The sequence below is a fragment of the Pongo abelii genome, chromosome 16, assembly GCF_028885655.2.
Source record: "Pongo abelii isolate AG06213 chromosome 16, NHGRI_mPonAbe1-v2.0_pri, whole genome shotgun sequence".
NCBI lineage: Eukaryota > Metazoa > Chordata > Mammalia > Primates > Hominidae > Pongo > Pongo abelii.
In genome coordinates, this window is record NC_072001.2 from 61,007,098 (window position 1) to 61,020,148 (window position 13,051).

At 43.7% G+C, this 13,051-nt stretch overlaps 1 protein-coding gene across 3 annotated transcripts in view; it reads right to left on the minus strand.

Annotated features, from left to right (window-relative positions):
* Positions 1 to 3,093: 3,093 nt before the first annotated feature.
* The window catches only part of ALDH1A2 (aldehyde dehydrogenase 1 family member A2), a 159,595-nt gene continuing 149,637 nt past the window's right edge, over positions 3,094 to 13,051 (minus strand). For all 3 annotated transcript variants that reach the window (XM_063715986.1, XM_009249869.4, NM_001131489.1), the window contains 4 exon segments: positions 11,749 to 11,913; positions 10,893 to 11,050; positions 10,526 to 10,600; positions 3,094 to 4,981 (listed from right to left, as the gene is read on the minus strand). In XM_063715986.1, coding sequence (XP_063572056.1) covers positions 4,909 to 4,981; positions 10,526 to 10,600; positions 10,893 to 11,050; positions 11,749 to 11,913 — 471 coding nt within the window. In that variant the 3' untranslated portion in view covers positions 3,094 to 4,908.

Sequence of the window (13,051 nt, forward strand, 5' to 3'; positions counted from 1 at the left end):
TCAGACCAACTGAAGAAATATCATCCACCATGTTGCTTAATCCCCACACACCTCGGTGAAGCAGGTAGCACAGGAATGATCCTCTTGATCCTACAGAGGAGGAAGTGGAGGCCCGTGGAAGTTAAGACATACACCTTGTAAATGACTGCTAAGAGACGCTGAGTGAGGACTTCTGATTACACTTCTCACCCTCTGATGCAACGTGCTGAAATTTCACTCTGCCACACCGCTAGTCTGCTGACGCCACAGGCAAAGTTGTCACTCTGGATTACCCACTAAGCAGACCTGGGAAAGGTACCACATTACCCTTCCATACCTCTGGTGTCTGTGCGTGGGAAGGGGGTAGAGTGAGATGGCAAGGGAACCTGCTGACTATTGGTTATGAGTGACCTTAGACTGTGTGATTTACAAGGGTAGTAGCCATGTGTGGCTTGCTTTGTATCCCCAGCACCTGTGCCAGTGACTAGCCGAATAAACATTTGTGGAGGGAGGGAAGGAAGAAGGGGGAGAGGGAGGGTGGAAGGGAGGTTCATTTCTTAGGACCACCAGGTATGCAGTGTCAGCATTCCCTCATGAGGCAGCAGGGCCACAGAAGCAGTGTGGTAAGACCGTGTCATATGTATTTTTCTAGCCCCATTCTGATTTCATTAGTTTCCCATCTTCATTTTTTAAAAACTCTAATTTTTAATTCATGGGACTTTCTTTTTATTTTTGCTCTTACCTTTTAAGCATTCTTGTGACCGATTTTAATATTTCTGAATTATTAGTCAACCAAAAGAAAAACTAAAAACAAATAAATGACTATATAAATACATATAAGTGGCAGTGGGCATTTCTGTTTTGGCTGCACTTCCCTCCTCCCCTGCCAAGAATGTTGCCAATACAGAACTAGCAAAGTTCTGCATTGAGATTTTTTTTCCCTAGCCATCTTGTATTCCTCCTTTTCACACCTTTCTAAATCTACTCACTCTTTAACATGTATTCTGAGACCAGTTTCCTCCTGCCCCAGCTACTCTAAGCCCTCATTTCTTCTAACTCATGAGGCCGTTATCAACCGTGAGCTCCTGCTCTCTCTCTCTCTGAGTTCTGGGTGAGCAAGAGCATCGGGTGGAGAGCAAAAGAGAGCAGGCATTCCATACGTCCTGGCTGGTGGTGGGGGAATCTGTGGGACGGCTCAGGACCAGGGCCTGCCACTGCAGGGGCTATCCTCAGGCACGGGGGAGGGTACATGGCTCACAGCTTAGAGCAGGGCACCGCCATCACCCCTCCCAGCTAATGCACACCATCAGCTTCTACTTCATCAAGACAGAGATCAAAAGCCCGTAATGCACAGGCTCCACACACCACCCTCTACTTCTCAACCCTTTGCTGCCTGTGCTCCTTGACTTCTCTCCCTTGTTTCTGGGGTGTTAACACCTGTAGAGCTTCCCTCCTATTTCTCTGACTACAGCCTCCATTTCTTTTGCTGGGCTTTTTCTCCCTGGCCTTGGTTTTGGTTTTCACCCTCTCTGGGTTTGTAGCCATGACTTTCATGTTCATGCGAGAATCTGGTCCACCTGAGCCAAGTCCGAATCTCCCATCTGCAATTGCCTGCTTGAGATTTCTATCTGGATGTCCCTTCATAACCCCACAATTCACGTGTCAAAAGCCTGAAGTCAAGATCTCTCCCCACAACTGCATTTCATGTTGTAGCTTCTGTGGCAGGGGCATTACCATTTTCCTACTTGTCCTGGTTAATAAACTTTTTCCATTCTTTCATATTCATTCCTTAAGTTCCAGTGACTTCACTGATTTGTTTCCTTCCTCTCCATCCCCCATAGCATTATGCCATCCATAGTTTTATGGCAAACAAACTCTGTAATCAGTCTCTTTTCTTCCACTTTGCTCCAGACCAGTATACTCCAACCACTGCTTCCATTACACTCCAACTCAAAGCCCACGAGTGTCTCTGTTTTCTATTACATTACTAGGGAACAGCTCTGGCTGACCTAAGACCCTGTGTAGTCTGACCAGTTGCCAGCATGCAGTGCCTGCTCTTGCCAGCCCATCTCTTCACTGTCACATAAATATGCCGAGCTTGGCCTCTCCTCTCTGCCTTTGTAGGTTATTCCTTTTATCAGAAATGTTTTCGCATGTCTGACTCCAGATTCCTGCTATCTATATGTGCAACAATGGCACCTTTCTAAAAGACTTTGAAATGATTACTTCATGTCCAGGCCTTTCTCATTTTTTTTCCTGATGGCTCAATGGACAGAACATGAGGTGGATTGTCAGGGATACCCGCATCTTATATTTCAGAGTTCCATCTGCTGCTGCAGGGGCTGCATTCTCCCATGCTCCTTCTGTTCCTCTGAAAAATAAGCTACTGGCACACAGAGCAGTGAACTCCAGTCCACAGCAATGCTTCTTGTCCCCCAAGCGAGATCTGCTCTGGGGCTAAGTCATTAGGTTTAGTTTTTGTCTCACTTGATCGGAACTTGGGTGGAGATTCCAAGGGCTGGAAGGAAAGGTGGGGAGCTGTGTGGTTCTAAAGGGTGGGAACCACTCCTCAAAAGCGCAACTCTGAGAACACACTGAGAGAAAACAAGCTCAATCTTGGTAGTAGTACAGTCACCATTTACAGATTTCTTTTTACAGCTGCAAAAATATTCCATCACGTTATCAGCCTCTGACTTCATTTCACTTTGGTAAATAAAAATAAAGCTACTGTGAAATGCCATCAGCAATGTGAGCTTGCGGTGTGTAGTCCACGTTTGTGAAAACAGACCCTACACACTCCTCTGCATTTTAGTTTTCATGGAGGCTATTCTAAAGGAAACTTGTTATTTCATATATTTCATACATGGTTATACTTACATGCCAGCTAAACTACACATGCACACAGATTTTAAACAGCATCAGAAAATAAGGTTTTTGTTTACCTTAATACCATTTACCAGTTACCTTAATGAATTCTGTAAAAATACCCTTGCAGGCTTCTGCTCAGTTACCCAAGAGAGCAACACAGCTGAAAAACCCAGCAGCTGAGGAAGGACCCAAACAGATTCAGTATGACACAAAGACTTACAGACACAGCCAAACAATCCCAAGGAGTACACAATATAAATGCTTTATTGCTAGCACAGAGGTTTCTTTTTAAGTAAATTAAAAGAAATAAATCTTCATTTTCACAGTTTATGTTGCAGTCCAAAGGTAACTAGTTGGTTAGTGGCTATGTCCACTTGGACACATGCTACAGGAGGGCAGCATTCACATGGAAGCAATCAGAAATACGGCATCTGTCAGGGCTCGCAGCATTGGGCTGCTGAATGCACTGTCGTTTGTAAATAACAGCAAGTGGAGACTTTAAAACATCATGGATAGATAAGAGTTATAAATAGAAAAGTGGTACGGTTAAGAAGCAGAAAATCGTTAAATACAGAAGGCTATATATATGTTGCCCATGTTCCACATACTCTGGGTTATGTTTGGTACTTTTAAATAAATGATCTGCATCTAGGTTAGCGACTGGATTGGATTTGACAGCTGGAAAGATGGAAGAAGGGATGGAAGAAGGAAAGGAAGCTAACACTTCCCACATTAAACTGGTGGAGTCACTGGAAAGCACAAGAGGAGTATGTGGTTGGGAAGAAAGGGAGGCGGACCTGCTTTACTCCCCCCAAGCTGTAGGCCATGGCCTGCTCAGTGAGGGGCAAGAATGGTATGTGGATGAGCCACTGGGTGTGACAGAGGAGCTCAGTGGAGCACGGCAGTCGTGGCACAATGGAACTCGGCAAATGGAAAAGGAAACCCCTAGGCTTGGCCAGATTTTCCAAGGTCACTGCCAATAGATGTAGGGCACATTATGATAGATGTAGGGGTACAGTATGATAGACCAAAATCACACGTGCAGCACTGGAATAGCAGGTATTGGTGTAGAGGTTCAGAAGGTACAGATTCCAACTACAGAAATAATTCATTTAATAATAATTGTTGCCCAATATTAGAAGCTGAATGAAGTCTGCAAGGCATCCAGCTTTATCAAATTCTTGGGTCTACTCGGATTGTTTTTTGGTTGGTTCTAAGAAAAACTTTGGAAAAGATCTTATCTAGCTATGAAAAACAACCCACTCCTTGCCTTATTCCAGAATAACTGAGAAGGAAGGAATCCACTACACACACACACACACACACCCCAAAACTGCAGCAAGCTCAGAAGCTGTGATCTGCACGTGATGACTTCCAGTCTCTATTGTCCCAATCTTTTTTCATTCATGTTATTTATGGGTAAAAGAAAACCAGATTGGGTCAGGAATATCCCAGGTTCTTATTACATCTGTAGTGTACCAGCTCCCGGCATTTTCATTCTGGTCTGACTCTAGCTAAAACCATTTCATGTTTTGCTTTGAAGAAATGGATAACATGAAATGGTAATTTGGCTTTAAAACCTTGGAAAATTGTTCCCGGCCCAAACATCTGCCCCAAAATGAGCTCAGCTGAGATCTCTTTGGAAGAGAGGGAGGGGTGGGTGAGCGAGGAGGGCCTGGAAGGAGGAAAATGAAGACAGTAGAAAGGTCACCTTTCCTTAAGAGGAAAGTTCTGTGACAAAGGCATGAAATAATACAGCTCCCTTATTTCATCCTGTGCTCCAGAAAGAGATACTGGATGTGTCTGCTAGCTCCTCCTCTTCCCTTTATCCCACTTTCCCCGATATTTGGTATGATTAAGGTGGCCCCTTACAGAGTGCCAAGAAACTGTACCCAGCTGGTTTGCTTTAGTTGTGCAGTGACCTGCCTGGCCTACATGTTATCTTTTCAATCTTTAAATAAGGACCGTGGCTCAACTTTGTATACCTGAGAGCTGGGCCCTACAGAGAAAGCAGAGAGGGACAGATGTGCAGGCTGGGCTTCATCTTCCTTCTTGGCCTTCTTAGGAGTTCTTCTGGGGGATCTTTACTGTCACAGTCTTAACTTCTGAGTACTCCCGCAAGCCGAATTCTCCCCTGAAACACAGAAATGGGCCGGGTCAGATACCAGAAGTCCAGGGAGCTGCATGTGAGTGCAGTGGGAGTCCTGGGGAGGTGCAGTTTATCACCTGTGAACAGCAAGTCCTGGGATGTTCATGTAAAAGTTCCTCACGTATGCGCAGCCCAGCCTTCCTCTGAGGGTCAGAGAAACTGTCATCTCATGAGTAGTTTTTAAAGTTAAAAGGTGATTTGTTTTCACAGTACTGCACAGAAAGGCAATGACTCTCAATTACTCAGAGAACTACTGTCAGCCTTGGCCAGAGGGCACACAGATGACCCCAGGCTGTGCTCAGAGGCTGAGTGCTGTGGGCCGCAGTGGGACCAGGCCCAGGTCTCTGAACGCCTTGGCCATGCCTCTCTCCACAAGGCAGCACTGGTTCAGTATTAGTTATTTGGGACAGTAGTGTGCTTTCCTCCCCCAAGAGAGAGGGTGGGAGTGGGTCGCATGTCTAAGTGTTCCTGTCCTTCTGCGTGCTTACTACAATGCTCCTTCTCCTCCACTTCTCTTCTCTATTCTCCTGTTCTTTTTGCCTTGTTTAAATGCCTTTTTTCCTTTTATCTATTTCATTATAAAATCAAGCGTGTTCTCCTCTTTTTCTTCTCTTCTTCTGAAAGTCACTCTTCAGTGATGCTTTTCCCAACAGCCTCAGGAGGAGCTCCTCTTTCGCCCTCTCTGTTCACAGAGCCCCTTGTTCACACCTCAACCACCATACTTATCACACTGGGAGGACAAGGGGCTTGAATATCTCTGTCTTCTCTACTGAGTTGTATCCTACTGATTTTTCTTTTTGCCTTCCACCAAACATAGGGTATAGCCTACAGCAGCAGGCACAAAGAAGGTACCTGATGACCAAGGAAGGAAGGAAAGTAGGGAGGGGAGGAGGGAAGGAGGAAGGGCGAGCTTCCTATTCCCTCTTCCCTAGTTCTAGCCTGTTGTCGTATCTTCTAGATCAGGAAAAAATAAAAACAATTAGGAGATATATTTGAATATGAAACAATTAAATGATTAAGAAAGGCTGTCTTTTGAAACAGTCAGTGTACGAGTTACTGTGGCTGGGCTTTACAAGAGAGACCTGCTGTAAATGATTCATTCAGGTTCCTTTTAGGAGCCCCCATGGCCTACATAAAGCTCCAGTGGCTTTGCCAGCACCACCTCTGAGCACCATGGGCACCTGAGTTGACAGGGACAACAGAGGGCAGCCAAGGAGAGACTGGGGCAAGCAGGCTGTTCTCCTGTCCATATAGTTCATTTCGCTTAGAGGAATGAGAGAAACCAACTGAAATTGCCCCACTCATTGCATGCTTCCCTCATTAACTACACTCAGTCTCGGAGTCTCTTTATTACCAGCTCAGCTCTGGCTCTCTCTGGTCATTTTCCTGTCCTTGGGCAATTCTGAATGTGTCTCTTCATCACGGACACCATGTGCATCCCATTTGAAGTGAATTTACCCCTTTGTTTCCTGGCTTCTGCACGCACTTGTTGGGGCAGGTCCCGAGCCACAGTTCACCCCCATGTGACTGTCTAACATGGGGTTGTGAGAAATGTAAGGAAGTCTACAGAGTCAGAAACCTCACGATTATGGTTGCTTTCAAGTGTGACTGTTGGATCCTACCGTTTGGGTGTGTGATGCAATGGAAAACCCTGCCGGAGCAGAGCTGCTCCTCTCTGGGTCCTGAGCAGTGATCTGTGCACGGGGGAAGTTGACTCAAATCTGCTATCAAAAGAACTGCTCTGGGCCCAGGACATGAAGGAAAGCCAGTGAGCAGTCTTAGAGCAGTACGACTGAGGAGGCATGGAGGAGACAAAGAGCACTGAAGCTGGGGTCAGAGACAGGAGTGCCCACTCAGCTCTGCCATGAACCAGCTAAGGGATGCCAGCTGAGTCACTGTCATCCTCTTGGTGCCCAGTCATCTCTCCAGCAGTTCCTGAACCTCAGTATATATAAGTGTCACCCAAAGAGCTTGCTTCAACTTTTGATTCTTGAACACTACCCCCACCCCACAAAGATTGAGTTTCAGAAGCTCTAGGGAGGGACCAGGAGACTGTGAGACAGACGGTCATGTGGGTCACACTTTGGGAAACAATGCTCAAAGGTCACTGAGCCCTGAAGTTTGGATTCTTAAGCAATTTCACCATCTTGTTCCAGGATTTCTGTCTCAAATTTATTTACTCCAGTTAAATTTTGTGGCACATACAGTCAACAGGGAAGAAGCTCACTGATGCACAAAAGGTATGCATATCATTACTGATGCAGCCCAATCTCTCTGTATGGTCACCTTCATAGCAGGACGAAACATCAAGGCAAAATCACATTTAGAAGACTAGGTTCTAGTCCTTAAGATAAATCAAACTTTGCACACCTAGAGGCTTTAAGGTAACCTGTCAGTATTGGTAGCTCTTGGCCAGCCATTTTAGGACTCACTCAGACTCGCTCATAAAACAAGAAGAGTTTTTGTTTAGGGTATATATTTTCCTGCTCTTTTACTTGACTTGCAGCAGCATTTCTCAGAGCAGAGTAAGGTCTCCAGACCATCAGCATCAGAGGAGCTTGCAGGTGGTCGGGACTGAGAGGGAGGGTGGGAGCAGGTCACCGGAAGGCAGGTTGATTTCAACGGTGACTGGTGGATCCCAGTGTTTGGGTGTGTGATGCAATGTAAAACCCTGCTGGAACAGAGGTGCTTCTCTGTGGGTCCTGGCCAGTGATGTATACTGGAGTCACTCTGGAAGCTTGCTAAAAATGCAGTTCCTGGGTCCTGTCGCAGATCAACTAACTCAGAATCTCTGAGAGTGGGTCCCTAGATATGCATGCTTAACAAAACCGTCACCCGGATTGGAGGTGACTTCTCTGTATGCATGCGTGTACACGCATGCACACACACACACATAAACTTGACAAGCCCTGATTTAGAGTATCTAACAATGCTTCTCATTTTCAAAGCCAGTGTCCTGAGTTTTTAAAATGCTGAGGTTCACAGAATTCTTTCCATCTCCTCAGTTTGTGACATTTTATGGCTTGTGCTTTGCCACCCCTCATCTCAGGGGAGTTTGATAAGGAAGTAAGAAAAAGGACAGGAAAAGTGAAACAGGCAGAATTAGGTGGGCAGGAGGACCTGAGAAAAGCTAGTTTCTGAGCCTGGGAATTAAGAGGGCAGCCCATCAGATAACCTGTAGAGGGCAGCCCTCCCCACAGCTCTCTGTGGGGAGACCTCATGGGCTAGGTCAGCCCTCCTTGGAGTTTCCAGATGTTTCTGGAAGTGCCACTTCACGTCTCTGCTCCTCCTAGGGATAGACAGGGAGGTGTCAGGGACCAAAGCTGCATGGAGTTTGCAGGCCATGAGATAAACAATTCTGTCTAGATGGAGGATTAAGTGGAGTTTCTGAGGCTGTATCAAATGAGGTGGAAGAGTTGGGGACCAAGACAGAGCAGGTTCTTTTATTTTAAGCATCTTCTGTCACTCAGGGTCATTTAAGAAAGAGAAAACATGTTTTGGGAGTAAGTAGAGACAAACAAACAAACAAACATGCAATCTAGACAAGATGCAATGGGTCTCATCAAAGAACAGCATTTCCTAATTATTTTTTAACTGCACTGAGAAGGTCCAATCACCATAGTGCCTGGAAGACAAGTAGAGAGAAATGGTTCTTCAGTCTCTTGAGCACTGTTATGTGAGGTTCAGACAGAGCCAGACTGTCTCCTGGACCACCTTTCTGGGCAAGGAGAACACTTCTGATGGGAATAGACTAGACTCAGCTAATGTAACAAGTGTGCCCACAATGAGGGACCATGGGTTAGCCTGGGATTAGGCTCCATCAACCAGCGATCATTTATTGAAAGTATATTTTATGCTCATGATTCACCCTGTTAATGATCTGTAACAAAACAGTCAATGCAAGCAGCATTCCCAGAGCCAGTGACTGCCCCCAGCATTTCAGAGACTGGGAGAGCACAGACATAGAGGAAGGAAATGAAATAAGAAGCAGAATGCATCTTGAAAAGTGGAAGCAGAAGGTGAAGGTCAAAAGCAAATGAAGAGATACCTGGAGTACATGAAGACTCTGTAAAAGCTGAAGGAATACTAAGAACTGAACAAATACGATCCAGATTGATTATAGGTTCTGGCTGTAAAGTAAGTGAGGGGTACTGGAGGCCGGAAGAAAAGGTTCAAGCGAGAACAGCTTCTCCCTGGCTTACCAGATACAGAACAGAAGTTGGTGACACCAGCTGGAATTTAGGGAAACTTCTGCCAAAGTTACAGGTTAAGAAAAAGAGGAAACACCTATACAACACTAATCTGCTTGATGAATAATGATGATTGCAGCTAACATTTTCTGAAGGCTTGCCAGACATTCTGTTGGATGTTTGCATACTTAATCCTTACACTTAATCCTCACAACAACCCTGAGGTAGGTACTATAATTATTCCCATCTTAGAGATGAGGTAACTGAGGCTTAGATTAAGTAATTTGTCCAAGGTTGCACATGTAGTAATAGAGGCAGGATTCAAATCCGAGCAGTGTGATTCTAGAAACTGCTCTAATCTCCAAGCTATACCTACGTAATAGTTTTGCTTGGGAGCTTGAAATTACCAGTGAAACTATCTGCAGTATGTAAATCCTCTGCTCTGGTCTTGCTGGTTCACTGCATTTCTCCCACAAACACTACAGTTATTTTTCCCGCAATACCTTTACTCACTCTCCCCCACTGCTACCCTGCTTTGCCCGCCAACCTTGAAAATATGTTCCCCCTTCTCTATCCAAGCATTCCTCTTGAAAGGCTGACACAAATCCCTGTAGCAGATCATATCTAAAGGTTTCCCAGATTTTTCCAGCTCACAATGATCTTCCCTATCCCTGAGCTCCTCCATTGGTTTACAGTCTTTTCTGCGATTCCTCTGATTCTTTCAATGTTATTAGTTTTATTTACCCCAAAACATATTAAAGGCCTTAAGGACCTGCATCTTCCTCCACAAACCAAGCACAGTGCTTTGTACATATTTATGCTCAATACTTGTTAGATTGTGAACTAGGTATTTGCTCAAAAAAATAGGCATTCAGTAATGGCTGAGGGAATGGGCATGAAACATGTTTCCTCTGTGAGTCACAGCATTTGGCAAATACAGATCAGTTTCTTTCAAAAGGAGGGAAAGTGGGTTTTTTCCCTGGATGTTACGTCCAGGAAAAACTGTTACTTCCTTTATGAAGTCTTGTAGGACCCCAGCAGTCAAAATTAATTGATTTTTCTCTATACTGACAAAATGTTTCACATACTTCTATCATAGCCTTTATTAGAGGGAATTAATGGTACATTATTTTTTTCCATTCTCACTTTGGGAAATGGAATTGTGTTTTATTCATCTCTATAACATGTAATAGAACTTAGCTTATAGTAGCATGTGCTCAACGAAATGTTTGTTGAATGTATGGATGAGTGTAAGATAATTAAACTATTTTTTAAGTACTGCTCTGTGCTGATATTTTCAATCTATTTCTCTGCAGGCATCAGTAACTTTAAGACTTACATTTCTCTCCCATTTCCAGACATCTTGAATCCCCCAAAGGGGCTCTGGGCATTTAAGGCATTGTAACAATTGATCCTGAAAGAAGAAAACATAGTACTGTGAGTTCATGTGAAGTCTGACCACATAATCTGACTGGCATGGTATTTCTTTTAGAAGTTTTATTTTTAAATTCCTTTCCTCCAGAGGAAAAATTTGTAATTTAAAATCTACTTTGATTTCTGGATCTAAGCAGTAAGGAGTGTACCCCTTTTCTGGTGAACTTTGGTTGCTTTTGGTATTCCCCATCCTTCCAAGAAGATACTTGTTTATTTCACCCTGGTCCCTAGACCACCAGTGGAATTTGTTACACGACTGACTCTGATCTTACCAAACAGTCCCAGCTTGCATTGCAGAAGACACTGTGAGGGCCTTGTTGATGTCATTAGTAAAGACAGCTGCTACGAGTCCAAAGTCTGAGTTATTGGCTCTTTCGATAACTTCATCCATCGTCTTAAATCTCAAAATTTCCTGAACAGGGCCAAAGATCTGCAAAAAGATAATATGACTCAACATGGTTGCTCTGTCATTCCTTTACCTGCTTTCCACATTTCAATATTACTTAAATGACATTTAAGTTTAGCAGTACAAAACTGTAAAATCTCCCAACCTTTCCTAGGATAAGATTATGCAAGAAGAGTCTAACATTAGTGTTTAACCTCCCCAACTTCCCCAGCCTCTCCAGCATCACTTGATTCCACTGTGTATACTAGGGGTGTCTTCTTTAGGTACAGAAGAGCAAGTGGCATCCTCTGTGATCCTGCAAACACTGCTCCAGAACTGAATGCTCTGGACTGTGGGCTGATTTGCTCCTGGTTCCTCTCTTGCACAGATGTAAAGATGTTTCATTGTATTCTCTCTCCTGGTTAACATCCTAGTGACCCACATTTAGGAGAGCTGAACTATTGCCAGTGTATTGTTGAGGCCAATGGTAGGCTATTCTGATTGTTCTGTTGGCTAATAATAATCATAAGCACATAGCATGTCACCTGGCCTCCACCTAGCTTGCTTGTCTTTTGGTTTACTTTTCTTCTTGAAACTGGAATTTTCATAGCCATGTTCATTACTGTTGCAAAATGAATATACGTAAAATATAAAGAGCTAAAACTCTAATATCATCCACTAGAAATGCTCTAGAAACGATCCCAAGAAAGATGTGGCTTTTGTAAGAACAGCATATTTGATACCTCCTCCTTGGCAATCCGCATATCATCAGTGACGTTGGAAAACACTGTGGGCTCAATGAAAAACCCCTTTCGGCCCAGTCCTTTGCCTCCACATTCCAGCTTGGCACCCTCAGCCACACCACTCTGGATGAGTTCCAAGATCTTGTTGTACTGTTTCTTATCAATCTGTGGGAGACAAGACTTAATGACTCGAAATACAACCTTCTATGAAAATGGAAATAAGTATGTTCTTGAGAATCTTTCATTTTAGGATTTTTTTCAAAGTTTAACTACACCCAGTCAGATCATATAAAACTGCCGTTACTTACCAATTTTTGACCTACAAAAAATTGGCAATTTTGTATGGTTAATCCTAATATATCGACGATTCCAATAAATGTACTGCTCTGATGATATTGCCTAATCAGAAGTACCAGCTGAACATTTAGAAAAATGTTTCAAAATGAAGGAGACACTGGCTAATTTACTATTCATTGTTCATATGAGGGAAAACTGACTTTTATAATTAAATGAGTAACTTAGCAAGTTGTATTGATAGTGAAAAGAGGCAAAAATTAGCACACAGCCTTTTTAGATAGTGCTACACACCCAATCTTATTGTGGTTTGTTTTTAAAGGAATTCCTATTACACTTTTAGAGAAACTTTAGAGGAAAATATTAACAGTAAAGAGTGAAGGACTAGCTTCCTAGTCCAAAAAAAAAAAAGTAAGGTCAGTCTTCCCCCAAAAAACTGATGGAGTTATCATTTACTTATTGTGGTAAACAATACAAAAACCTACATTCACCCAAGTTTGAATGGCTCAGCCAGAACATCAATCTTATCTTGAATAATCCCTAAACCCATGCTTTAGTGACCCATATAAGAGCTGGTCCAGGTTCCTTCTAAAAATTCTCAGAACCTGTCTACAGATTAAAACCAGAATTCCCTTTAGAAATACGCCTTGATGATTATGGCGAACCTGCAGAGGTGAAAAGTGTAGTCTGGCTGCTCAGGAGAGACTTTGTGGCCCTCCCCACCCCACTACAGTACACGAGGCCTTCAGATTAAGAAATAACCATACAGCAAAAGGGAAGTGAGCCAGCCCTTCACTTCCTACACATTCACAAGCTACAAGTGATCTGTCCAGACTGGTTCACGCTGCTGGAGAGACTCCTTGGCAGCTCGTAAAAGGATAGATGGCTCTAGGAAAGAAAGAGATCTACCGTCCTTGACTGTGGCATCTGTAGGGATGTCCTAAAGTTCAGTGATTGGAAGGACTGGGATTGGGTTCTAGTGTCAAGACCCATCTTGTCATACTCATCG